This window comes from Neolamprologus brichardi, chromosome 6 (assembly GCF_056152115.1).
Source record: "Neolamprologus brichardi isolate AB-2024 chromosome 6, ASM5615211v1, whole genome shotgun sequence".
NCBI lineage: Eukaryota > Metazoa > Chordata > Actinopteri > Cichliformes > Cichlidae > Neolamprologus > Neolamprologus brichardi.
In genome coordinates this window covers 32,621,983-32,648,439 of record NC_142109.1, presented here as the reverse complement: position 1 = coordinate 32,648,439, position 26,457 = coordinate 32,621,983, and the positions used below count along the sequence as shown (strand labels likewise).

Here is a 26,457-nt window from a genome sequence, read left to right as displayed (position 1 = left end):
GTGTTGTACTTACAAAAGAATTGTATGTATAGATAAACAAATACAAGAACAGTATTCAAAAACAACAATATAAATATGCTAGGGGGAAAGTAACTGATCAAGCCAAAGAATAAAGTGATTGAAAGATTTGGATTTTTTCACAAACACCAATAGTTTTTATAGCTTTTGGGTTAGTGGAGTTCTTAATTGAGTTAAAATACTGTACAAGTTCAAAGGAGAATACGTAAAAAGAGGGATGTCTTCCTAAACATTTGGACTTATGAATATGAAATTTAGCCATTAAAATTAACAAGTTAATCATATATCTGTTATCAAAGTTGAATTGTTTTTGGTTTTTGTGCAGACCAAACAAAACATATTTCCAAAACAGTACAAATCCTTTAAATATATTTTCTGAAATAAAAACACATAAACTCTGCCAAAAATCTTGTACAAGGTTACAAAACCAAAAAAGATGTATAGTAGATTCCTTGGAAGTTTTACAAAAGCTACAGCTTGTATCAATGTCTAATTTGAATTTGCTTTGAAGATAATCTTTAGAAGGATAAATTCTGTGTATTAACTTATAAGAAATATCTTTAATTTTGTTGGTAATTAAAAACTGATTAGGGAGTCTCCAAACTTCGTTCCACATAATACCATCTGACAGCTGGTTCCAGAAAAAAATGACATATGGTAGCGTGGTTATGGTACTCTGAAATAAAGCTCTGATTGATTTATTGTTGTTTTTAGATTGCTTAGAAAAGCAAATCTTGCCAACAAAAGTTTGTATGGGAGATGCCAACGGCCTGTGGAATGAAGTGATATTAGGTTGATTCTTAAACAACATACAAACCCCTGATGGTATTGATCCAAATACTTTTGTATAATCATCCCGATTTATAGCTAAATTGAAAAGTAAACAAAATTCTTCATAGGAGAAAAGCGTACCATTTGAATCAAATAATTGGTCGACTAAAACAATGTTATTCCTAAACCAACTATCTAAGAAGAGAGATTTTCTTTTAAATAAAACATCCTTGTTATTCCAGATATAATAACTGTGTGGACTAAAGTTATGCTTGTAAATAAGAGTCCATGCTAAAAAAGCTTGACGATGAAAAGCAGAGATTTTTAAAGGGATTTTATCAATATCAAAATTACAAGTAAGGAAAAATTCCGTGCCACCTAACTTAGAAAACATGAACACAGGTATAGTATTCCAAATGGATGTAGGATTAGTAATTAGATTCTTTAACCAATTTATTTTGAATGTGTTATTTAAAGTGTTAAAATCTAACACATTAAGTCCTCCATTGACATAGGAGTTCATAAGAACTGTTTTTTTAATGTAGTGTGTCCTATTTTTCCAGATAAAGTTGAAAAGTAACTTATCAACCTCTTTTATGAGTTTTTTATCAAGGTGCAATGCCAATGCAGCGTATGTAAGACGAGAGATGCCTTCTGCTTTCGTTATTAATACTCTGCCTTTTAACGACAAATCTCTTAAGAGCCACTGATTAAATCTGTTTTTGAGTTTCTCTAGAATAGGATAGAAATTTTGAGTGATTCTACTTTCCTGATTTTTGGTTATTATAATACCTAAATAACAAATTTCTTGTTTTATTGGAATGTTACACAAAGCTGTTTTCGAACATTCTTTTATCGCCATAAGTTCACATTTAGGAATATTCAAGTACAATCCAGAAGCTTTGGAAAATATGGAGATTGTTTCAATAGCAATAGAGATTTGATCTTCATCTTTCAGGAATAATGTAGTGTCATCCGCTAACTGTGTTATGAGTAAATCTTTGCCAATTAACGATATACCTTTTACATTGCTTGATTTCATATGGTTAGACAATAGTTGGGCAATTAACAAAAACAGGTATGGAGAAATGGGACAGCCTTGTCTTATCCCTCTTTGTATGTTAAATCTGGGTGAAGTACCGTTTGTTAATTTAATACTGCTGTTACTGTTATGGTATAATGTTTTAATCGCTGTAGAGAAGTAAGAGCCAAAACCATACTTATCCAGAGCTTGAAATATAAATTCATGCTCCACCGTATCGAAGGCCTTGTAGAAGTCTAAAAATAAAATGAAACCATTGCAATTTATGAGGTCAGAATAATCCAGAATATCTAAAACCAATCTGATATTGTTAGTTATGTGTCTTTTGGGCATAAAGCCAGATTGTGTTTCATCAATAACAGAGTCAAGAACCATCTTAAGTCTGTTAGCTATAATTAGAGCAAATACTTTATAATCATTATTTAGCAAGCTAATTGGTCTCCAATTATCAATCATTAATAGGTCCTTATTAGGCTTCGGAATCAACGTGGTCAAACCTTGATTCATCGTAGTGGGAAGCTGTTGGTTTCTTATGCTTTCTGCAAATACCTCAAGAAGAAAGGGAGACAACTCTTCAGAAAAAGTTTTATATAATTCAGCAGTAAGACCATCCGTACCTGGAGATTTATTATTTTTTAATAGTCCAATTGCATCTTTAACTTCTTCTAATGAGATGGGTTGATCACATAATATAGAATCTTCTTGGCTGATAGATTTAACATTCAGCGATTCTAAGAGGTGATCTGTAGCTTCCTGAGAAAATTTAGAGCTATAAAGTTCCTTATAGAAATGACTACAATGTTTAGAGATTAATCTGTAATCCTCTGTTATAACCCCATTTATCATTAATTTGCTAATATTATTTATGCTTGAGTGTTTCTTTTCTAAACTGAAGAAATAATGGGAATTACGCTCACCTTCTTCAAGCCATTTAGATCTTGATCTGATAAAAGCTCCTTTTGCTTTGTCTGTGTATAAACGATCTAATTTATCTTGTAATTTAGCAAGGTTCAATTTATCCTCTTCAGTTAAAGTGTCAATTTGTTTATTAGATAACTGTGTGATTTGAGAGATTATATTTTCTTCCTCTAATCTTCTGGATTTTGCAATAAGGCTACCAACCTTCCTTAAATATTTGCCAATTTCAAATTTTAATAATTCCCAGTTATTTCTATACTTTAAATCTTCTTGAGCTATAGACCAAAAGTTTGAGATCAGTTCTTTAAGCTCCTTTTTCACATTGTCTTTTTGTAATAATGAGCTGTTGAGTTTCCAGTATGTAAATTTAACAACAGAGAAATTAGATAGAGAAGTTAGATTTATTTTAATATATATGGCTTTATGATCTGTTGCTGGAGAAGGCCAAGCACCTACATCTATGCTATTGCTGTCAAAGCTCTCCGAAACTAACCAAAAGTCTATCCTTGAATGTCTTGAGTTAGAATTGTTGCACCAAGTAAACATTTTGGACTGAGGATATTTGAATCTCCAAATATCTGTGAGTTTAAGGCGTACCATAACAGCCTTCAATGTGGTATTAATTCTGTTCGAATGTCCTGGAGGAAATTTATCTAGTTCAGCATCCATAATACAGTTAAAGTCTCCACCTAGTAATAATTTTGCATTTGGAAATTTATTTAACCAGCTAGATATTTTTTTTTCAATCGTCAAAAATAAATGATCATTTTCTAGCTTCGTGTTAAACCCGTATATGTTAGTTACAATTAAGACTAAATCATTACATTTTATGACTTGACATATGTAATGACCTGCAGAATCACATTCTGTATGTAAAACATCCCCATTATATCTGTTTTTTAGGATTGATACCCCTGCTGATCGTTCAGTTCCATGAGATAACCATATAGAATTTCCCCATTGAGATCGCCAAAAATTAACATCGTTGATAGTAGAGTGAGATTCTTGTAAAAACACAAAGTCAGATTTAAGTTGCTTTGCATAAAGAAAAGTGGCTTTACGTTTTAAGTTGTTACGAAGACCCCTAGCATTAATAGAAACAAAAAACAAAGAACACAAATTGACAAAGAAAAGATATGTATTAAAATGTAAATCGAAGGTAAACTTTTTAACCTAACACTGAGATCAGCACTAGAATATGAAAATGTTCACAGTATACAGTATATATATAAATAAACTTTAGACGCCTAAAAAAAGCGTAGCAAAAAAAAAAAAAAAAAAAAGGATTTACCTATTTAACAGTAAGTTTGCTTTTTGCTAACATCAAAGAGCAATTTAGACAGTCAAACATTAATATCTACAGATATCAGGCACATCAATATAAAAAACACCTTGTAAACAAACCTGAGAAGAACTGAGGGTCAGGGAATACCGAATAGATTATGTGTGAATTTCAGCACCATTTATGAAGCCTCGACCTCCAACAAAGTAAGCAGATTTCCCTTCTTCACGTGCTTTCTTTATAATGGGCCACAGCTTCAGTCTGTTCTCTTTGTCCTCTCTCGTCAGGTCTTCAGTGAACCGCAGATGATTATTTTGATGGAAAGTATTGTTCTTGGCAGCTTTCCACACCGCATCACGAATTCTCCTTGAGATGAACCGGATGATGATCCCTCTGGGTCTCGGGTCATTTTGTTTTGGTTTCCCCACTCGATGAGCGATGTCTAAAACCTCTGAAAACTTTTCCTTTTCCGCAGGCAGAACCGTTTGGCATATCCCAATCGCCTTTTCGCGCACATCTTCTTTCTCCGACTCCGCTACCCCATACAGTCTCAGATTCCAACGGCGGTTGTAGCGTTCAACTTCAGAGATGCGTTCATCACATTTCTGTGTAAGCGCTTCGTTTTTCTCAACCCTCTTCTCGATGACCATAATCTTATCACTTATGTCCTTTAAATCCGTACGAACTGTTCCTACCATTTCTTCAATGGCGTCACTTCTGGTGTTGATCAGATCAGGGGCGATTCTAGAATTAGAGCTTTGGGGGTGCTGAGCACCCAGAGAGCTGCCCGGCCAGGCAAGATAAATCATATGATTCTTAAATTCATCAAGTCTTTCTGTGCCTGGGTCCTCGTCTTAAAACATGACATCACTGTTTTGTACATTTTAACACAATTTAATCCCCACATTTGTGAAAGAAAAGCAAAACACTTTTTTGAAAATTCTGTAACAAAACCATCAAATCTGATAAAGGTTATTTAAATGCTGCAAAAGCTTAATTACTGGGGGAGAATAATGAATGATGCTCATAGTAAAAAGTAAACTGAGTGCATTTTTTGGACAGAGATTCACTTTTAATGTGTATGTATAATATAATACAGATACATAAAAAACACTCCCAAAACAGAATAAATTATTACAAATAAAAATCTTTACTGCAGATACTAATTTTGTGTTGTAAGATTTATGGGTTTCATGCTTTCATAGTGGTACTTGGGAGAGCTTGACATTTTATCAGGTGGTACACACTGTAAAATGTTTAAGAAACACTGATAAGTTAAGTGTATGTGTGCTTTTGGAAATCATTTAATGCTGCAGTACAGAATCTTTGAAACAAGCTTAAAACATTTTTAGAAACATAGCACTGCTTCTCTTTACGGCTTCTCACGTACGTATTGCGGCAGTCATACAGACAACTGGACGGTCCAAAAGTTGGCCTACCTATTACTGGCTGAGGTTTTAGTAGAGTTGTGGCTGAACCACATAAAAATATATTATTAATTTTAATCTCCCCAATCAATTACAATGTTAAGTTGGAAGGTTGTTAAAGAGGCTCAAAAATGTTTCAAACCAGTTTGTTTTGCAGATTCTGTATAGCAGCTTTAATATAGGGAGGACACAACTTCCAGACTGTATGAATAAAATCTTTTTTTTTTCTCTTTGCCAGTTTAACAGTTTCTGTTGTGCCTGTCACTATTCCCTGTCTGTTTTCTTACCTGGTTCTTCCTGACTTTGTACTTTCTCCTCACATTCCCCTCTTTCCTCTCTCCCTCTTTGGACTGACAATCATACACAAATAGATTGTATTCAATTAGATGATAAATTACATTAATATAAAAAAATACTATTAAGATCACTAATGAAAAAGTCCTCTCTCAGTGTACTTTCAACCAAAAGGCAAATAACCAAACCACATGAACATCTAATAAAAGATATAAACATTGAAACACTGATCCAACATTATTCTTGATTGATGGATCATTTGATTTTACACTTTTACCTGAATGTGGCTCCTTTTAAAACAAACAAACAAACAACTTCCTTATATCCATTATGAACCTGTCTGTCTGTCTGTACAAAAAAACTGGTAAATGTCCTGTATTTGTATAGCGCTTTACTAGTCCCTAAGGACCCCAAAGCTATTACACATCCAGTCATCCACCCATTCACACACTGGTGCTGGCAAGCTACATTGTAGCCACAGCCACCCTGGGGCGCACTGACATGTGTGCGCCCCAGGGTGGCCCCAAAACACACACACACACACACACACACAACAGGAGTTATAAGGTTAATGGGCATTCGGTCAGTTAGCTAGTTAGTATCGATTTAAAACAGGGTGGTAACAACAGTAGGCTACGGAATATTTTAAGTTTTAGGTTTTAAATAGGCTATATAAATTTCAATGGGAGCAACAGGACGGTCATATGTCGCTGAATTTACTGCAGTGTAGGACGAATTGTAGGGTAGCAAACATCACCGGAAAACAAGTTTTTTTTACACCCAGGTTACCTGGTGTAATGCTTTTCAGCTACAAAGAATCATGGTCTGACTCCTACCTAACTATATAAAGAGTAACTGAAGGTTAAATGCAGCTAATATGTCCTGTTTTAAGACAGGCACTTACACCTCAGCTTCACTGCTTCTCAGCCAGCATCGCTCTGGCAGCAACGGCGCCACAGCCAGAGTAGGGGAGAGTGGAGCTGGAACAAACCATTTTGGGAGGGGGGTATCTATACTTTTGTTGTTAAAATGTTATGTCTCAACCAAGTACTGTATGCTTTTTATATTTTTAGCAGTGTGTCACACAAACAGCAAATATTGTCAAAAAAGTAAGAAGTCTTTGGGGGTGCTTTGATTCATTTTGGGGGTGCTTCAGCACCCCCAAAAATGGGCTAAAATCGCCCCTGGATCAGATTAATCAAAGTGTTGACCGCATCAGCTTTCAGGGAGTCGCCATCAGAGTGACTGGTAGACAATGTTGGTTTTTTAGCCACTGGAGGCTTGGAAGGCGTAACTGGTAGAGGTGGAAATTCTTCTTCAACCATCTGCTGACACTCCATTTCTTTCATGTAGCTATGGTCGCTAGCTAGCATGCTAGTTGCATGTGTTTTGCCCGAGTTACTCAGCCTTTTCTGAGCAGATTTCGACATGTTGTTGTTATTGAATTTGGTTTCAAATTTAGCAGGTTTAGTGTGTTGATCTTCAAAAAAGTCTTGAAAGTTAGAAAGACGTCAAATAGGTGTTGTAAAAGTGCTTTATATCTTTCTAGTGCTGAGAGCTCAAAAAAACACTTCTCTTCACGCCGCCATCTTGCTCGGCCCCATTTGAAGTACACTTCAAATTGCCTATTAGCTTAGCACAACAACAACAACTGCGCTCTCTCACCCAGGAAACGCAGAGAGAGAGCGTCACCCTGTAACCATGGCAACCGTAACTACAGAACGTAGCTGTCAAACAAAACCCAAACAGTCCTGACCCGCCACAATATGAAACAGGGAAGTACCGCCGTGTAATCCGTTTATTTCAACAAAGTAACTGTATTCTAAATACCACCTTTTTAAACGGTAACTGTAACGGAATACAGTTACTCATATTTTGTATTTTAAATACGTAACGGCGGTACATGTATTCCGTTACTCCCCAACACTGTCTGAATATTACCTGGCAGTTCTTTATTTTTTGCTTTGAATAGAATTTGTGCTGTTTGGAATTTCACTAGATCGTCAATTTTCAATATTTCAGACTGCAAAAATGTTTAAAGACGATTCAGACAGTAATTTGGTTTCATCCTTTATTCTGACAGAACATCACCCCATGGGGATTTACATTAACTGATGACAAAGTAGGACCTTGCCAAATGGCAAGAAGAGAACAGTCTTCACAAAAGTTCAGTATACAAACAACTCAGTAAATGACATGCATGATAGTATAAAACCAAATACATGTTTAGGGGACAAAATACAATATAGAACTCACACTGTAATACAAACACCACTGTCCAGCACTTTTAGAGCTGTTTTACCAACACGCAGCTGAAATGAAAGCCACGACAAACGTACGCAGCATTTTTAAAACGTTCTTTTTGTAAGGCTGTGCCCCCCTTCACTGGACCGGAGACAGCCTCCCGAGGACGGCTGCTGAGTTTGCTTTCAGATCACGTCATGTGGACGTAATCTGAGGCTGTCGGGACAGGAGTGCTCACGTAGGCACGTACAGTTTCTCCACACGTGTTCACAATCAGTGCTCTCGAAAGTTCATCAACACCTGTTGAAATTCTATATTTATATTCATGTTCTGCGAAATCAAAGGTGAATTTATATATTATTTTGCTAACTTGAGATAAAGTTTTCTACTCTGCACATAAGCGAACAACTGATAAAAAATAGAAAGTGTAGAAATACAAATTATGATCAGAATTTACAGCACAAGAGTAATAATACAAGTAGGAATCACAATCGCACGTATAAAAAGACACATGCATCATATCCTGCATGTCCTCATCTGATTTTGCTTTTTTTTCTTCTTTTTGACAGCTCGTTCACATTCACACTGTTGGATAGAAGCCAAAAAACGTAACGTTTTGTATACTTGAAAAACAACAATACCACTATGAGGTATAAGAGCAGTGACTAGCGCATATGAAAGTTTTAGTCTGTGAATTACACAATCAACAATTTAGTAAAACAGGTTTCCAGTGACATCAAAGGCAACAGCATGGCAGAGGAAGACTTCCTGCTACTACCAGGCATCTAGTGCAATAAAACACACATAAGGAAAAAGAAAAGAACCAACAAAAAACATTACACAGTCGTAAAAATCAAATCATTAATAAAAGGGAGTAGAATTTGTACTGCTGTAAAACTTTCAATTCTCTGAATCTTAGCTGCAAACATTTGCACTGCCTCAGAGAAAAAATGATCCCACAGTAAACTACAGCTTTGCATACAGTTACAAAAAAACGACAGTACGTTAAAAACAAAAAAAGGGAAAGGCACTTCTCCCGTACTCTTGGAGAAGAAATAAAAACGTGAGAAAGAGGAATGAGCGCGGAGGAAAACGAGGAAACAAGGAAATAAACTGCTACACTCAGTTATTTTGTGAAATGCATTTGAGCGAAGCGGGTGTACAGTTTCATCTCCACCTGTTTTTCTTTACAGCAAAACTCATCATTCAGCAGACAAGGAGGGGGGAGGAAAAAACGGGACGTTTAAAAAGCACGAGATAGTGTCGGTGTCACTTCCATCAGTGTTTCTGTTGCCATTTTATGAGTTTTGTTATTTCTCACACATCAGCACCTCCAGCATTGCACTGCAGCCGAGCTTATCAGCTGACTTCAAATGAACCTAACTAGCAAGATGAGGAGAGTTGCTGTTGCTGCATTATTGGACTTGAGGCAGCCTTAGTGAATAAAGGAAGGAGATGATGATGAAATGAACTGTCTAAACATCTTTCTCATATGAAGCCGTGCAAAACGTTCACTCGTTCTTTGTTCTCAGGGTGACACAAAGAGCCGCGTCCTGCTGACAATCAGAGGAAAGGTAGCAGCACCCGCTGCACAGCGCTGCGATGCAGATCATATGATTATGTGAAAAGTTAATAAATAACAACATACTATTTGTGTGTTGTTATAATCGTCAACATTCTGGAGGACTGATTATTCCTTTTGTGCAAAGTCTCTTTTTTGTGCAAGTGTCTTTTTACCACAGTGCTGGTGGTCGTTAGGAAAGGAAAATTTAGGTCCGGGCAGCAGCTCCACCTGTCAAAGTGTGCTTGTGAAAGGGAACTACTGTAAGCTTGTAGCAAAAAAAGAAAAAATTAAATGGTTTTAATGAACTGTATGTAATTTGTTTCCATTTTAAGTAGTGACTAATGATTTAAATGGAATGCAGCACAAACTGCAACATTTTATTCTGGGTCTGTGTGAATGTTATTATTGTGGCTATTTATACGACACAGGCTTATGGCTTTTAGCCAGGGAGCCTATTTTTTTTTTACTGTATTTTCTTTAGAAGACAGCAGCTCATAGGTCGGGTACCAGAGAGCTCAGCTCATATCTGCTGCTGTTGTGTCAGCAGTGCTGTACAAACTGTATAAAGCATCCAGCCTTTGCTGCTGTTCCCCCTCCGTGAAATCGTGCCCAGCCAGCAGACAAACATGCCTCCAGCCGGCGCCCACCCTTTCTCCCCCTCGTTGTGAGACTTCTCAGCAGCTGGTGGTGTCCAGCAGCTGCTTGGCCACGGCAGCCTCTTCCTTTTCTGAGTTGGTCCTCTTAACGCGTGCGACCTTGGCTGTTGCTCTCTGCCTGCGTTTGACATTAAACACATCCCACTTCTCTGGCAGCAGGCCCTTGTTGAAAATGATGGACGCCAACAACGAAACAAGGAGAATAGACATTAGAGAGATGAGCATGATGGCGGTACGGAAGGGAAAGTACTGGGTTAGCTTTCCCTCCTTGTCAAGCCGGCAGCCGGGGAACTGGATGGCTGGTGGGAGGCCAATGAGGGGCTCGCCGCTCAGGATCCTCATGAGGAGCCCCATTATGTAGCCCACGATGGCGCCGTAACCATTGGAGACCTTGAAGAAGAGGATGCAGACCAGCTGAGGGAACATTATGGTGTAGGACATGTCCACGCCGACAATCCAGAACACCAGGACGCTACTGTCCAGGAAGGTGAGGCCGGTGCCAGCCAGACCCACGACCACCACGGAGATACGGATGACCCACTGCATCTCACAGTCTGAAGCCTGACGGAGCAGAGGAAATGACAAGACAGACAGACAGAGTTAAATAATACATTACATAAACATGCAGCTTGTTGAGCCCTGCAAGGTGAAGAGACACTGTAATGTAAGTGAAAGGATTATTACGGTTCAAGTACAGATATCCTGCATAAATGGCTGCACATTGTGTTTCATGCCTTTTCAAAGGAAATTGATGATTAATCCTGGTGAATCATCATTTGTATCTCCACAGTATGCCAGAAAATTAAATCTCTTATGAAGTGAAATTGCCACTGGCACATGAAAAACAATGTTTTACGTCAACCAGTAACAGTGTTTTATCTACGCTGGCCGTTATGGTGATGACAGTGCAAGATGGGGGGATGTTTTTACCATCTGAGAAGCATAAATGAAGACAGTTTGCTGAATTAAAGTCGGCAAATTCAGCAAAACCAAAAGATATTGAGCACTACAGCTGCTGATCTATGACTAACAAGATGGCATTGTCAGTTGAATTATTGAAGCCTCCTTATTGGATGATTCATCAGCATTACCGCAGTTGTTCATACCACTGGGATGATTCATTTAGGAACAAAGTGTTCTTGAGCAGCAGACGCTGACACGCCTTTTCTGGAAGATCATATTTGATCCCTAATGGAACTTTTCCTTCACATAAACAAAAATGGCATTGTATTACACCTGAAGGTGGCAGCACAATGGACCTTCAGACCAGGATCAAGTAGTAATAGGACACTGCAAACTGGTGCTGTGGTGTCGTCTCACAGTAAGAAGGTTCTAAATATCCCCACCACCTCTGTGCATGAGTGAGGTTTCCTGCATAGTACAAAACCACATGCTTGTTTGGTAAACCGTCCACGGTTGATATGATGCTACGATGGCTCCAGTTCCCATGACCTGGAGTTAAGATAGCTAGTTAAAAGAAAAGGATGCACAGACATTATAATGCAGCCTCAATGCAACAGAGCAGAACACACTGCTGCTTTTACAATCCGATTAGTGCTGCTAAAAAACACTCACCTGCTTCCTCATGATGTTCTTGTAGATATTTGAGGAGAACAACGAGGCAGAGGATAGCAGGGCCGAGTCCATGGAGGACATGACAGCGGCAGCTACAGCCCCAATGCCAATGACAGAGATGTAGGGGGGTGTTAGGTACTGCAGAGCGATGGGGAGGATGGATCCTGCCTGGTCGCGCTCGTACGGGGTGGGCAATCCATAAGAGGTTGAGTTCCAATCTAGCAGGAAGCAGGGGAGATCAAATTTCCCCATTAACCCTTTAAGACCTACCATAGAACCAAGTCCGCCAGAGCTTATATTATATTTGTACATGCTGTAGAGCCATTTTTGGGAGCATTTCAAGTTGCTATACATCAATACAACCATTATAGCCCAAATTTTAATAATATGTCTGCATTAAGTGCATAGTAATTACATAAATTGCAAAAAAGTGCAATAAACTACAAAAAAATTGAAAATCGTTTTTGCTTTTTTAACATATATTTCTAGTTAGAGAAATTTAAGAGGTTTATCCCTCAAAACTGTAAATACAAAAAAGTTGCACAAAATAGTTTCCCACCACAGGAAATTTATTTTGAGTGTCTTCATAGTTTTATTTTTGAAATACACCAATTTTTATATACTGCAGGAAAAACAAAAATAAATATTATAGTGCAAATTTGCAAAAAAGCAGCATATGCATCAAAATAAACTATTTCCAGCAGTGCAATATGAGTCCTAAGCATCCCAGAAACGACACAGAAAGTCATAAAGTCAAAGATAACTTTTAAAAACACCAGTATAGGCTCATGAGGCCCTGATGGTAAAAAACTACATTTCCGCGAAAATGACGTCACTTCCGGTTTCTGGCAGGTCATGGCGGACATGCGAAAGTTTGCTCTGACGTCTATTCCAACGTAGGAAGTGTTATTAACAGCTGATTGGATCGGCAAAGCGTGTTTCTGGAATATTATGTTTTTGTTGCTGCAAGTGCTTTTTATGCAGTTTTTGCAAAGCTTTATGTGGAAGGAAACTGTGACCGAGGACAAGCTGATGGCCCAAGATGTAAGTACAATTCCTCCGGTTTCATATGCAAAAAAACATTCCTTCATGCTGATGAAGGAATTTTCCACAGGTGCAAGTTTAGAGGCTTTACCTGTAGATGCAGCCACGGCCCCGATCAGGACTGAGGGGATACCGAGCACCAGGCAGCAGGCCGAAGAGGCGAAGCAGGTCACTTGAGCCTGGGTGTAAGATGAGGAGGACAGGATCCTTTGGTAGAACGCCTGGTAGGCCAAACCGCCCAGAGCCTGGCACAAACACACACAGTTCAGACACGATGACAGGATCCGGCTTGGATTGTGAAACAGGACAAGATCAATCCTGCAGTGAAGCCACTGCTGTTATTCTTGGCAAAGTTTAATTTAACTCTTGCGATGTTTGCTTTGCTGAAAAACAATGTTGAGTACCATTTCCACGTATGAGTTTTATAACATTCACGCTCACCAGCAGCATGAAGTCATCGAACCACTTGCCCGCCTCATCGAGCTCCACGGTGCCGACCCAAGGAGCCTGGAAAGTTGCATTGTATGCCGTCAGCGAGATGTCCACAGAGTGAGGGTTGGTCATCATGAAAGGGACGCACACCCACTGTTTACACAAGCAAGAACACAGATGATCTGATTATTAGCTCAGCAGGGGATATTTTTCATCAGACACTGAGGAAATGAGGCTTTAACGTCAACTCATTTTATTCCCCCGGGGTTTTTTATTCTGAGTGAAATACAGTCAACTAAAAACAGTCAATTCATTTGCTGTTCTGGACAATCTTAATCACATAAAATCTTGTCTGTCTGCAGACTTAAATGGTTTAACGTTTAAGTCAAGACAGACGGGAAGTTCTTTGTAAAATGGAAAATTCTGTAACCTCTGAAAACCCCACTGGCAGCAGAAGATTATGTGATATTAAGATCAAAGAACAGATATTAAATGGCTTGTGATGGAAGCCTACTCATCAGTTTCTAAATGTTTAAGCTTAATCAGCATTTAGGGAAAAGGTCAAAAGGTCAGGTCAATTTTTGCTCATTTCCAGCTGTAGAATTGCTCGACTAACAACTAGCATGCCGGTGCCACGAGGGCTGCCGGTTGTCCTTAAGTTGCCGTTGGGAACAAATGTGGAGATCTACCATTGCAAAGGTAGACAATAGCAACTTTTGGGGGGGTGACGTGGAGTCTTAGCGTGCAGACAGAGCCTTGACAAACATGGGGCTTCCCAACGGTGGTACATGAACGCGCCTACATGGCAGCCTTTTAGCAGTTGACAGCTGTAACATCAACAATCTTATTTGCTTATCTGGATGGCTGCCATTTTGAAAACTGAGTGATGGAAATTTCAAATAAGCTACTGAAACCAGAGCCTGGATTAATAGCACCAGTTTGCATTGTTAATAAGCTACCTGTTGACTCTATATTGAAATCTTATCCTTCTATATTCTTTCATGCAGCAGAGCGAGTAACCTGATAGGATACATGCTTGAATAATATTCGTCTCTCAGCGGGAGCCCCTGCGTTGCCATATCAGTAGACGGTTACGCACCAAGCTGATGAAGATGAGGATCAGCTGGATGACGTCTGTGTAAGCCACAGAGTAGAGGCCCCCCAGCAGTGTGTAGACTATGGCCACCACTGAGGAGATGATGATGGAGTAGACATAGGGCAGGTCCAGGATCACGCTCATGGTTCCGCCTGGAACAACAGAGCAGAGCGATGAGCATCGGAGGACTGACGGACACTCGGGTACAGATGAGCGTATCTATGTTTACATGCAGCTTCTCACTTTCGTTGTTTAATTAGATGGTTTTAGGTTCTCAGTCTCTCTTTAAATACGTTCTCTCACACACCACATCCACTCTTATTTTAAGTTCTAATGAGAAACATTGTCTGGTTATACTGTTCACATATAGAGATGCAGTATTAACACATTACTCATAAGAGCAACATTACATGTGTAGCCGTTTAACTCAGTTACGCTTAAGCACGGGTGACTTTGGTTTAAACCTTGTGTTAAGCAACGCTACAACATAAAAGTGATGATGACAAAACTAACAAAAACCATAGAGGAACACAAAAGAAAGCAGCCTATTGATTGTGACTCCACTATGTTCAGTTTCACCCTCTTGTTTGGGCGAGTTAGCACCCTTTGTAATATTGATGTTTCATTTAAAAGAAAAACATTAAAGACAGAGGTGTGGAGAAGTGTGTTCTAGTGTGAAACAAGTGTAACAAAAAGGAATGAAACAAGTACATTTAAATAGGTGAGTAAAAAAAAAAAAAGAGAGATCTTGTTACTCAAACAAGACAAGCAAAAACATCACTACCTTCACCGTCTCTTCTGCCACATTGCCGGGGTCCCCCCAGCCGCAGCCTGCAGCCACACCACAACAATGCCCTTAAACAGAGAAGTGTCAGATCGGCACCATCCACCCCGCTGACCTTTCACCACCCACATTACAGCTACCTGACCACCCCGTCTCAACTTCCCCACTAGCTTTGCATCATTATGAACTGAGACATGAACACTTTAGATTGACCTTTAACCCTGTTTGTGTATTTTGTTGTAATATGATCCATTTCTCTGACTTTATCAGGTTCTTATTGGAAAATGTAAACGACTGGACTAGGTCTCAGCTATCTAAGACTTTGTGGCCCTGCAAAGGAAGGTTTGTTATACAGGTGTTCATTTTTTTTTGCACTTAGGCTTCATTTAACGTTTTGGCGTTAACTCTTAAACTGTCTGACACTTCTGCGATGGGTGGGACATGATGCAGCACAGTCACTTCATCGTAAATAATTCCTAGATGGCCTGTTTTCCAGATATAGTATCAGAGCTCTTATGCATTCTGTGCTGAACTGTGCCTTTCCCCTCAATGCTAAATTTAGGAATAGGAAAGGTGGAATGAGATCCAGGGGCCTCTGGGGCTTAATGAACAGCACCAGGGATGGACAGGGGCAAAGAGCATCCCAAACACCCCCCAGGTTGTTATTAGATCCTTGTCCCACTTACAAACCTCAAACATGTGTGCATGCACACACGCACACACACACACACACACACACACAGGCTCCCCTCCTTCCAAACTGTCCTGTTCCACATTTCTTCTTGGCAGAAATTGGACCGTGACAGTGCCGTTGATACTCCACTGCTAAGTGGCAGCACATCGAAAGCATTTTTTTAGTTAAGCACCCACCCACCCACACACACACACACACACACACGCTCAAGCATAAAGCTCGGTTTATGCTATACATACACACATACAGTCACTCAGCAACATCGCCCTGGTGGGTCAAGCACTCTCTGGAGTACCAGGTGTTTGTGTGTGCGCATGTGATGCGTGCACATCAGGGAGGTTTGCATAACATTTCCAAAAAAACACTGGTGGACGTTGTTACACTGACATGTTAAGGAGGGGTGTCCCCTGATTCTATATCAGTTTGTAGCTTTGGACAGAAAAAAATAAAAAGTCCCAGGAGCCTCCCACCAGTCCTTTTATGGAGCACTGGCACAGCTTAAAGTGACTCTGCTTCTCTTTAAATCTTTAAACTACACACAGGCATTAAACGTTAATTCAGCATGTAACATTTACCCGTCAGTCACAACTGGCACAAACTTTGGAAAATGTCTCTAATGAAACAGCAATCTGATTGGAATAACTGATCACCTTTCACAATCAAAAGGCTGCTCGATGTCTAACCCCCCTTTTCAAATAACACTGGAAAAGAAAAGAACGTTAAAAAACACAAAGGAAAACATTATACACACACAAAGGCGCACACACACACACACTTTTGCCTCTTCGCAAACACCCATGCACATACACACTTGCGTTCACCATCTCAGCACGTACCACACACACATACACACGACACCATCAAAACAGTATTAACAATGTTACCAAACAAGCAGGTTAAATAAGTCACACCATTCCCATTATTTTACGAACATTTCAAAGTAAATTCAATCCATCATCAAACTTTGTATGTGAACTTTTACTCTTTTAAAAAACAAACAAACAAAGAGACCCTACCAGCAGGAGTGGTGAGATTTTAGATCATATGACTGATAGAAATAGAATTGTTACCTAAACATGAGTGATAATACAAAGATCCACATTAATCTTCAAATAAGTCAGGTGAACACTATGTAACAACAATAACCCAGAGCTGCCATTATTTTTAGTCACTCATCCTCATTGTGCCCATAATAAGGGACAACATTTGTCTTTGCAGAGCGGCTAGGATGACCTCACAGCCGTGCACGACAGCAGCGTGCTTGGTTCGCTCTACAACGTTTCGTTTTTTTCGTCTTTTTGACTCGGACTATTAGCAACACTGGTGTTTACATTTTTTAGGCTTTTAATCCTTTATTTAAGAAAAGGCTAGCAATCAGGATGTTTACAAATGTTGCTAGCAGATACCTGTTGTAGCTAATTATTCAAGCTAAATGAGTTAGTCTGACTTTAAACTGAGTTGTATAGCTAACTAGATTATAACTAGCATGCATGCTATTGCTAAAGTAGCATAAATAAACTGAGAAATGCTCTGTTCAGATTTTGCAGGGTATAAATAGCTGGTCCTTCTAAAAAAGGCACAGTTGTTTTAAAAATGTAAAGCTTATCTACTTGTTTGACTTTTGAGATGCTAATGTATCGTCATAAGTTAACTTTAAAACGATTGCGAACCTCAAAATCGAACCAAGAGCAGGACAAAGTGATAACATTACTCTACCCAAAGTAGCGTACCTTATAATTCTATTTTTTGTGTGTTTTTTGTGTTTTTCACCCATTCTTTAAACTTCTTTAAGCTACGTTAACACCTGGTGAAGAAGTTACAAGCCAGCGACTGTTTACAAAGTCGGCTGTTCACTGATAACTTTTGTTTGCAGTTTTCTTTTAGCATTGTTTTCTTCACCTGCTTCCTTCCTCTGAATTATTTACAGCATTCAAGCTGTTTGCCAAAAAAACATCCACTATCAGTATCCTGCTGTTTTTTCTTTTTTTACCATGTATTCTATTGGTTGCACAATTATGTGCGTACACATTATGTTGCCAGACCTTTTATACAGTGTGAAGTAACTTACCCAGGCTGACAAGTGTGCGTGCCACCCACAGCACGTCTGCAACCAGTGCAGGAAAGATCAGTGCACTTGCAAGGACATTTCCATACTTCTTTTGGAAAGGATCCATCATTGTCACGTACTTGTTCTCTCTCATTGGTTTGGCAAAGAAAAAGCCACCTGCAGGAGGAGCAAAGGGATTTAGCAACACATCTGATTACTTCCTTGAAAATGTTGTCAAGTTTAGGATACATTGTTTACATATATCTTTCATTAACGAGAGAGAAAGGAAGCAATTTAGTGGCCGAGTGAAAAAAAATGAACGCTTTTGAACAATAGAAAAAAACAAGTTCTCCCTCCAGATAGCATAATAAACACCTTCAGACAAACACATGGGGCCATAAGGCCAACAATGAGGCATGTTGTATTTCCTGATAAGAGGCTCCCGTTCACATTACTCTCACGATCTGTGGGCTTTTGTGAAAGAGGTGCCCGAGTGCCGATGACTAAACATGTCACAAATGTTTATGAATGCCAGACGCCCTGCCGAGTTTGTCTATTTGGTGAATTCACAAGAAGGCAACCCAAGCTTAGGGGTAAACTCATCTGTTTGCACCTGTTGCCTCCAGTTAAAATCCTAAACTGATTTACTACAGTACTATTTTTAACACGAGCAACACTTTTATTGGTGCAGTCAAACGGGGTCTGCAGGAAAGGGAGTTGCACGGACGGCGGTCAGTAACACTTCTGCTGCAGACAGACACTCGTTTTATTAATGCATTTTACACACTGGATAACTTAAGGTGATTATGGTCAAAATACTAAACCTATAGCTGCTCACATCTCTATCATATTTCCATAGTTCTCTCATAGTTTTCAGTTTAGCATTCTTTGAGTGCCCTGACTTCCTCTAACAATAGCACCTCTCGTACCCAAAGGTCATTGTACCACAGGACCTTCATTAGCTCCTCCTGGGTGTAAAATGAAGCATACAAATGTTAAACTTTCTTCTTCCAAACACTGGAGGGGGCTAAGCTGTGTTGTTAGGCTCATTAAAGCTGACATCAACTTTTTGTTTCTATTTAAAAGTCCACCCCTGGAATGTGAGGATAACAAGCACCAATCCAACCTGCACAGTTGCATCCAATCAAATGAAGCCTGAACTAAAATCATGTAAAAAATACCTGCATGACCAAACGGACGCGACCCAGAGCGTGCTTTGAGTGCTTTGTACTTGCATTGCACACGTCCTGCTGTTGCTCTCTTTGTTCTTGTTTCATAAGTGGGTTCCACTCACCTAAGAAGAAGGTCACGACATAGGGCACAGGCATGAGTGCCCAAACTGCACCTAGTGTTGGGTTGTATGTTGCTTCAGCTATACCCAGGATGAAGCCTCCACCAACCCATGTAGCTGCGGACGAAGAAAAACAACTCACTTGTCTTATTCATGCACCACTTTCAAAGATCAAAATTTAGTGCACTATACAAAAGACTCAGTGTGTATATATTCACACCATCTGACTGCCTTACCAGTAAGTGTGAAGATACCAACTAGTAAGTTGATATTGCGTCCAGCCAGTAGAGTTATCTCCATGCCGTCTCCTGTGCATTTTTTCTCCTCCTTTTTGGAACGCAAGGATGCCCAGATGCCCGTGCCCAAGATGAGCAGGTAAAACAACGCCATCACCACCAGGCCTGGTATATTGAGAGCCATCTTGAACTACTTTTGTGTCCTGCAGAGAGACATCAGAGGCTGGTGAAAAACTGAGTCGCCAACTGCTTCACAAGGAAACATGCAGATGCTGCTTGCAGGTCTTTTAATTGTAAAATACAAATAAATCACATCTAATTCTCTTTTTTTGAATAAATAAATATTTGCAGGACTGTAGCGCAAGGAAGATGGGGGAGGAGCCACGTTTGCATACATTTAAAAGTCACCTGAGAAGAATCTGATAAAAACGTGCATTCATAATGTGCAGGAAGAAATTAAGCACAATGAAAAGAAAACAGAAGGATGTGTTTGTATTAATGAAACCTGAGCAAAGTGCAAAGAGACTATGTGCCTCTTTAAAAAAGCAAAAAAAAAAAGAAGTTAGAGTTTAAAACAAACAAAAAAAAAAAAATAAGAAAGGAGCAGTAGCATCTGAGGGCCTGGGTCTTGGTGCAAAAGGGGGGGTAATAAGAGGCAAGGGGCATGAAGGATGAAGAGTCAAAGAGGTGAAAGGGGTCTCACCATAACGCTCGGCAGCACTGATGAAGATGGTGGACAGATGTTGTCCCCCGTCTTCAGTGGTTGAGTAGCCTGAATTTCAACCCCAAACATTGGGAAGTGAACACATCTGAGAGCCACATTAATACGTGTGTGTGTGTGTGTGTGTGTGTGTGTGTGTGTGTGTGTGTGTGTGTGTGTGTGTGTGTGTGTGTGTGTGTGTGCAGTTACTGTGAGAGGGCATTGCACCGAAGCCTTCTTTGCAAAAAATTAAAAACTGACTCTCACTCATAGACGCGCTAAAGTTTTATTATTGAACACATCACAGTAGAGCAATAATGTTTCTTATTATAAACCAACTCCTTTATTTTAAACAGCCAGTTCATTGGTTAAAAGTTTTTCATTCAGAAATAGTTGGTTTTAAAAAAAAGGAAGCCTATATACACACATGAGAGAATATGTAAGAGGGAAAAAAAAGAATTTTGGTGCGAGTTAAAGCTGAAAAAATAATAATTTATTTTAGGAAAATGTGTTTACATGGAAGCATGGAAGGAATGAGCGAGGTGGAGACGGGCTGTGCGGGATACTGGCTCGCTGTCAGAGTCCACTAAAGCCTCAAAAGCGCACTGACACAGCCCGTGTGTTTTATTCCTCCTGTTGTTCGAGTGTGCACGTGTGTGTTTGTACACACTGTTATTGCCTATCAGTGTTGGGAAGGTTACTTTTAAAATGTATTCCATTACAGAATACAGAATACATGCCCCAAAATGTATTCTGTAACGTTTTCCGTTACGTTACTCAATGAGAGTAACGTATTCTGAATACTTTGGATTACTTAATATATTATCATGCTGTTTACAACTACATGAATGTACTATTGCTGTGATTTATTACTGTTACTGAAGGTCCGCGGCTCCGAAGCATAGTAAAGGGACCTCTGGCTAATACGGTGGGTTCTGTGTCGGGCTCATAGCCGAAAACTAGCTTTACTTTGTTGTCTGGGTCAACTTTGCCAGCGAGAGACAGAGAGAGGCGTTGAAAGGCTGCTCCAACAGAACTTATTGTTTTTGGAGGAAAACACGAACACGGTGTACAGTCGAGTCTTAATAGCTTACTTACAACTGGGCTCGTCAGGCACTCTTCTTGGCTGCAGTGGTTATTATTATATTTACATGCTTCCAGCTCCCCTTTCTGCTCGATGACAGCTCGTACTTTTCCTTTTTCTCCCTCCCTCGCTCACAGACACATAACGTGTATGGCAGTCCATTCTCCCTGCAGCACGGACTACACTGCCTATGATGCTACATTCTTTAGAGCTATACCGGTAGCATTCTGCCTATTAGCTTAGCACAACAACAACAACTGCGCTCTCTCGCCCAGGAAACACACAGAGAGAGAGCGTCATCCTGTAACCACGGCAACCGTAACGCTGCCGCCTGGAACAACAGAACGTAGCTGTCAAACAAAACCCAAACAGGCCTAACCCGCCACAATATGAAACAGGGAAGTACCGCCGTGTAATCCATTTATTTCAACAAAGTAACTGTATTCTAAATACCACCTTTTTAAACGGTAACTGTAACGGAATACAGTTACTCATATTTTGTATTTTAAATACGTAACGGCGGTACATGTATTCCGTTACTCCCCAACACTGTTGCCTATACATAGCAAACATAGCTGGATTCAAACTGCATCATTGCTACATTAAAGTGCTCATATTTTCTATGCAAAGCTGTAAAGGTTTAAAGAGAACAGAGGGCTGCAAACACAACCCTGAATCATCTGAGTCGGTGCCTCTGTACTGTGTGAGGAACACCAGGCTAGAAATACAACTCTTTCTGGCACTTTGAATGAAAATGTGAAGTGTGGAGAATAACAAATGTCTTATGAGTTCTTCTGATATGCATTAATGTGTGTATACGGAGATAGACACCACCTGTGGCTGTGTGACTAACATTCAGCATGCAATAAACCTAAAACATCTGCACCATAACTAGTGAAGTTTGTTTTTAGGTACTGAGCAGCATCTCAATTTGCTTAGAACTCTGTCCTTGGACATGTATGACTGTTTTCATATTGAGTTAAATGGGATTTGGGAAGATTTATACTAGTTAATACTTTTCCTTAAAAAGCCAATTTTAACCGACCAGACTATTTTCTCATCCGGCTCTTTTCCTCTCAATCAGAGCATGCAAGACATTTCACAGACCTGTGAGAAGTTTGGAGCCCCTCTTTCCGAATATATGTTTACTGACCTACTCTAGAGTTAAAAAGCAGCCCAGTATGTCTGTCTTGCTTACTACACAGACTTTCGTTGCCCTCTGAATATCGTGCCCCTATGGACAGTAACGTGGATCGTCTGCCTTTTCTTAGAAAGACTGGCCACTCTCATGTTACAGACCTCTCTGGTCCAAATGCAAAAGCAAAAATTAATTATTTCACATATTTACACTTTTCACATTGACATCATTCACTCTGCTTCCTTTTTTTTTGTTCACTGTTGAAAGCATGGACACAACACCAGCTGACTTTAGCTCGTATTTGATCCTGGATCACACTAAAATGATGTCCAACTGAAAGGATGCCAAGATATGTGTGCTGTAGGCAACTCCCAACCAGGCAACTAAACTCTGTTAAGTAAGAGGCAACAAAAAACCAGCTGGCTTTCTTTTAATAACTCCTGACAGGTCAGCTTACGCAGCACACAGTCACATGCATTTCTTTCATTTTGCTGCCATAATATGTAACTAAAGCTCGAATAATAGCTGCTGAGCAGCATCCAGTGCCCATATGTCAGATGCTGCTTGCATGTTTAGGGTCTGTATCCATACATGGGCCAATAGATACTGTTGGTCTGCAATTCATTTGCTGGCTTAATTTAACTTCACATTAACTTGACATGTGTTCCCAGTCTGCTTTGCTTAAGCAGTGGACTTGGAGCATGGTTTAAGAGCAATGCGCCACTTTTGGTGCAAACGGGGACTACTTATTCCTATTTGTACATCTTCCAGGAGCTCTGGAGTGAAGTAATAGCTGTCTAATAGTTGGAAATGCAAAACCAACCACAGCAATTCCCTTCAAACAAGCTGTAGGAAATTGTTGCATTTCCTCGCACTGAAGTCCAAGCTCATGAAAGCCTGGACTTTAGAGTACCTACTCTGCAGAAGATAAAGAAAAAACCTCATTGGTCCTTAGATCCTCTGGGGCAGATAAAGAAAAAAAAAAAAAAAGCGGTACCACCTCCAACGATTACTAGAACCAGGAAATGATTACTATAGGAAAAGTACTAGAGGAACATGTTAGAACATGCTAGAGGCCTGAGATGAAGAAACCTTTTGCTAAACAAATGGTCTGCCAACAGGATTTACATCTGATATTTGTGAAGTTGCGTGTGACCTTTCTTGGTACACAAATGACACTTAATGTTAAAACTGTGTGTTTCAAAAAAGATGTCCGAGAGTCCTCTCGCCAAAGCAACCTATAATCAACTTTTATCATCAGATGTTTGCTACATGTAGAGCTTAAAGCCATACAAGGCTAAATCTGGCCTTTGCTATTCAACTCATGAGCGAAGAAGCTCTGTATGACATTAACACTTGGTTACTCAATCATAAAGCTGAACTAATTCATATGTATGACTACAAAAGGGGTTGGAGGGGGGGTTAGCATTGTTGCCCAACAGCCAGAAGGTCCTGAGTTCAATTCCACCATCAGGCCAGGGACTTTCTGCGTGGAGTTTGCATGTTCTCCTCGTGTTTGCGTGGGTTCTCTCCGGGTACTACTGCTTCCTCCCATAGTGGGGATTAAATTGCCCATGAGTGTGAATAGTTGTTTTTTTTTAATGTGACAGACTGGTGATCTGTCCAGGGTGTACTCTGCCTCTGACTCCCTGCCACCCTGAAAAGGATACGCGGAAGAGAATGGATGGATGAACTTAAAAAAATTAAAATTAAAATCAAATATTAAATCCTTCAGACTGCAAACTGGTCTCTCTGTCACTATTATCGTATTACATAGGCTAAACATTCATTTAACATTGGCTTGAATACTTTCAAGGCCGATTACTTTCATGCCTCATTGAGAAACCACTCTAATGACCCTTTTCACACAATGAACGGTATTCATCATTTTATATCGGCATCGAGCCCTTCTGCTATAAATGTCACGTCAGCAGGCTGCCGACTCATCACTGGTAATTTTCCATTACTGTTGCTACCTGGTCTAAGTGTGAATACAGCGCAGACATGAGTGTTACTGTAAGATGACCTTGAGTGTCTGTAAGGCGCCTATAAATAAAATGTATTATTATTATTATTATTATTATTATTATTATTATTATTAGGGCCTGTAGCTATCAGTGCAGTGTATCTATACACACATTAATCTGTTATTAGTTTACATACAACATTTTCAAAGTTGGATATACTTTGTAGTCGTGTTTTCTCTTCTTTATGGTGCAAACCAAAAGCAGAAAAGAAATCCACTTACAAGTCACCAAAAATTCCCATTTAATTAGTGTCAGCTTACAGAAATACAGAAAGAAGCGTTAAACAGATGAACTGCTGTGCTGCTGAACAGCCGTTTGATATGTCGACACTTTTTCCAAGCAGACAGCAACCAAACCTGAAAAACCTGTTGCGTTTTAAAAACACAAATTTCCATTCAACGTTATTTTATGTCTCATTTCAACTAAATTAAAATGATACAATCTATTCGGTTTGAAGATATCTTAAGATCTAAGAAACTGAGGAGCAAACTTTTTAATTTTAGTTGTCACACAGCAGAAAACAACAACAACCAACATTTACCACTCACAGCAGATTTACTGCAGGTCGGGCATCTCACGATACATCAGCGCTTTGCAGTGAGCTACATGCAGCGAGTTCAGCTGACACAGAGCAGACCTGTTGCTGCCTTTTTTTTCTTTCTGTTTTTATGTTTTGTTTGGGTTTTTTTTTTTTTGGTCAAACATTGTTTTACATTCTCATGTGCAGACGCCTGTCACAGTGGCATTTTTCGCATGCCTCCGCCTTCCGCCCCCATCGCAGACACCTAATTTGTCAGCCTCTCAGTACTTTTCCGTCACACTGGCTCTCCAGCGCGCTCTGGGTTTGCAGCCTTTCGCTCCTACGTCCCCCCCATGTGACTTTGTGATGCTGCGCGAGACAGTGCTTACGGATATTACCGGCGTAAAATCATTTATCTTAAAAGCGGATACAGCGCTTAGAATGCAGTTGCAAAGTAATATCAGAACACAAACATGGCATGAGGCTCAAGAGTCAATCCAGCGAGGACAACTTTGACTGAGAGAATTAGGAACAACTTCGATGATTAAAGGCTTAGAGGAAGAGAAGACCAAATAAGTAAAATTGCACGTGATGCGGACTGCCTATTAAAGCAGCCCACACATCGTTATTACAGTATAAATGCCCACAACACTTTCTTCTATGAAACACCACATCAGCATTAAAAATTAATTCAAAGTCATCACACTCTGACACTTCACTAGAACCCGGCATCGTTTCAGTTTCTGTCACTTCTCTATTTCGCGATCAAACACGCTAGAAAATTGCAGCTTCATCAGTCACACAAAACAAACCAGAGAGCCAATTTGGCTCTGCAGCGGAGGTCCTCGGTGCTATTTGTAGGCACTGGCATGCACTCCACTAAGTGTGTCCCAACTTGACTGAGTTTGAACAACTTTACAAACAGTCTGCACGCGGATTGGACACGGACACAATAACGTGGAATTTTAGGGGATGTCAAAAAGTCTTCAGAAAGTAACACAAGGTGGCAACAAAGAAAAACAAATACACATGAGAGCATATTCAGTGACTGAATACATACCTGAAGTGCACAGTACGACTCAGTTCTTAGTGATGAAGAGGGAACAGAGGCGTTTCTCACCGTCCAGGTGTTAAACTCAATCCAGGATGACACTAGTCCACAATGCTGAGGGAATGACAGACTACCAGAAAATGTAACCAAAGTTCTTTTAAATGAAAGTGAACAAAAATCTATTTGAAAAAAAGAAGCTGAGAAGAAAGAGGTGAGTCAGAGATGATGTTCAAAGAGAGGCTAGGGCCACCGCAGAAGGATGGAAGTCTAGAATCAGCAGCCAGACTTCCCCTGATTTTAAAGCTCACGGGGTGGGAGGGGTTAGGCACAACACAAAGGAGAGGGAAGCTGCTGCTAGTGCTACCTGATTGGCGACTTGGCCCCCTGGTTCTGTCTGCAGCCAATTAGCAGTGCTCAGAATCTAGGGGCAGAGCAGATCCCTCCTTAGCTTTGGCCCACATGAGGATGGTTTTGGGAGTGGGTTGGCACTGCCACATCCAGATGCTCATTATGGCTTACCAC

General features: G+C 39.9%; 1 protein-coding gene across 2 annotated transcripts; it reads right to left on the bottom strand.

Annotated features, from left to right (window-relative positions):
• Positions 1-7,809: 7,809 nt before the first annotated feature.
• On the bottom strand, positions 7,810-26,192 carry LOC102798459 (high affinity choline transporter 1-like). Of its 2 annotated transcripts, none has more exons than XM_087842120.1 (9): positions 25,945-26,192; positions 19,416-20,187; positions 19,183-19,296; positions 17,910-18,065; positions 14,367-14,515; positions 13,277-13,420; positions 12,927-13,080; positions 11,792-12,009; positions 7,810-10,777 (listed from the first exon to the last, which is right to left on the bottom strand). In XM_087842120.1, the coding sequence occupies exons 2-9, from the start codon at positions 19,597-19,599 to the stop codon at positions 10,235-10,237; spliced, it is 1,662 nt and encodes a 553-aa protein (XP_087698246.1). In that variant the 5' UTR covers positions 19,600-20,187; positions 25,945-26,192; the 3' UTR covers positions 7,810-10,234. The 2 variants fall into 2 exon arrangements, with proteins under 2 accessions (XP_087698246.1, XP_087698245.1); XM_087842119.1 differs by having other exon boundaries at positions 19,416-19,618.
• Positions 26,193-26,457: the final 265 nt, after the last annotated feature.

Bases quoted from the DNA above. Each gene is read 5' to 3' on its own strand.
- LOC102798459 (XM_087842120.1), bottom strand. From the start codon at position 19,599: ATGGCTCTCAATATACCAGGCCTGGTGGTGATGGCGTTGTTTTACCTG. The intron at 13,421-14,366 runs GTGCGTAACCGT...TTGTGTAAACAG, and splicing joins TCCTCATCTTCATCAGCTTG to TGGGTGTGCGTCCCTTTCAT. The intron at 13,081-13,276 runs GTGAGCGTGAAT...TGTTTGTGCCAG, and splicing joins TCGATGACTTCATGCTGCTG to GCTCTGGGCGGTTTGGCCTA.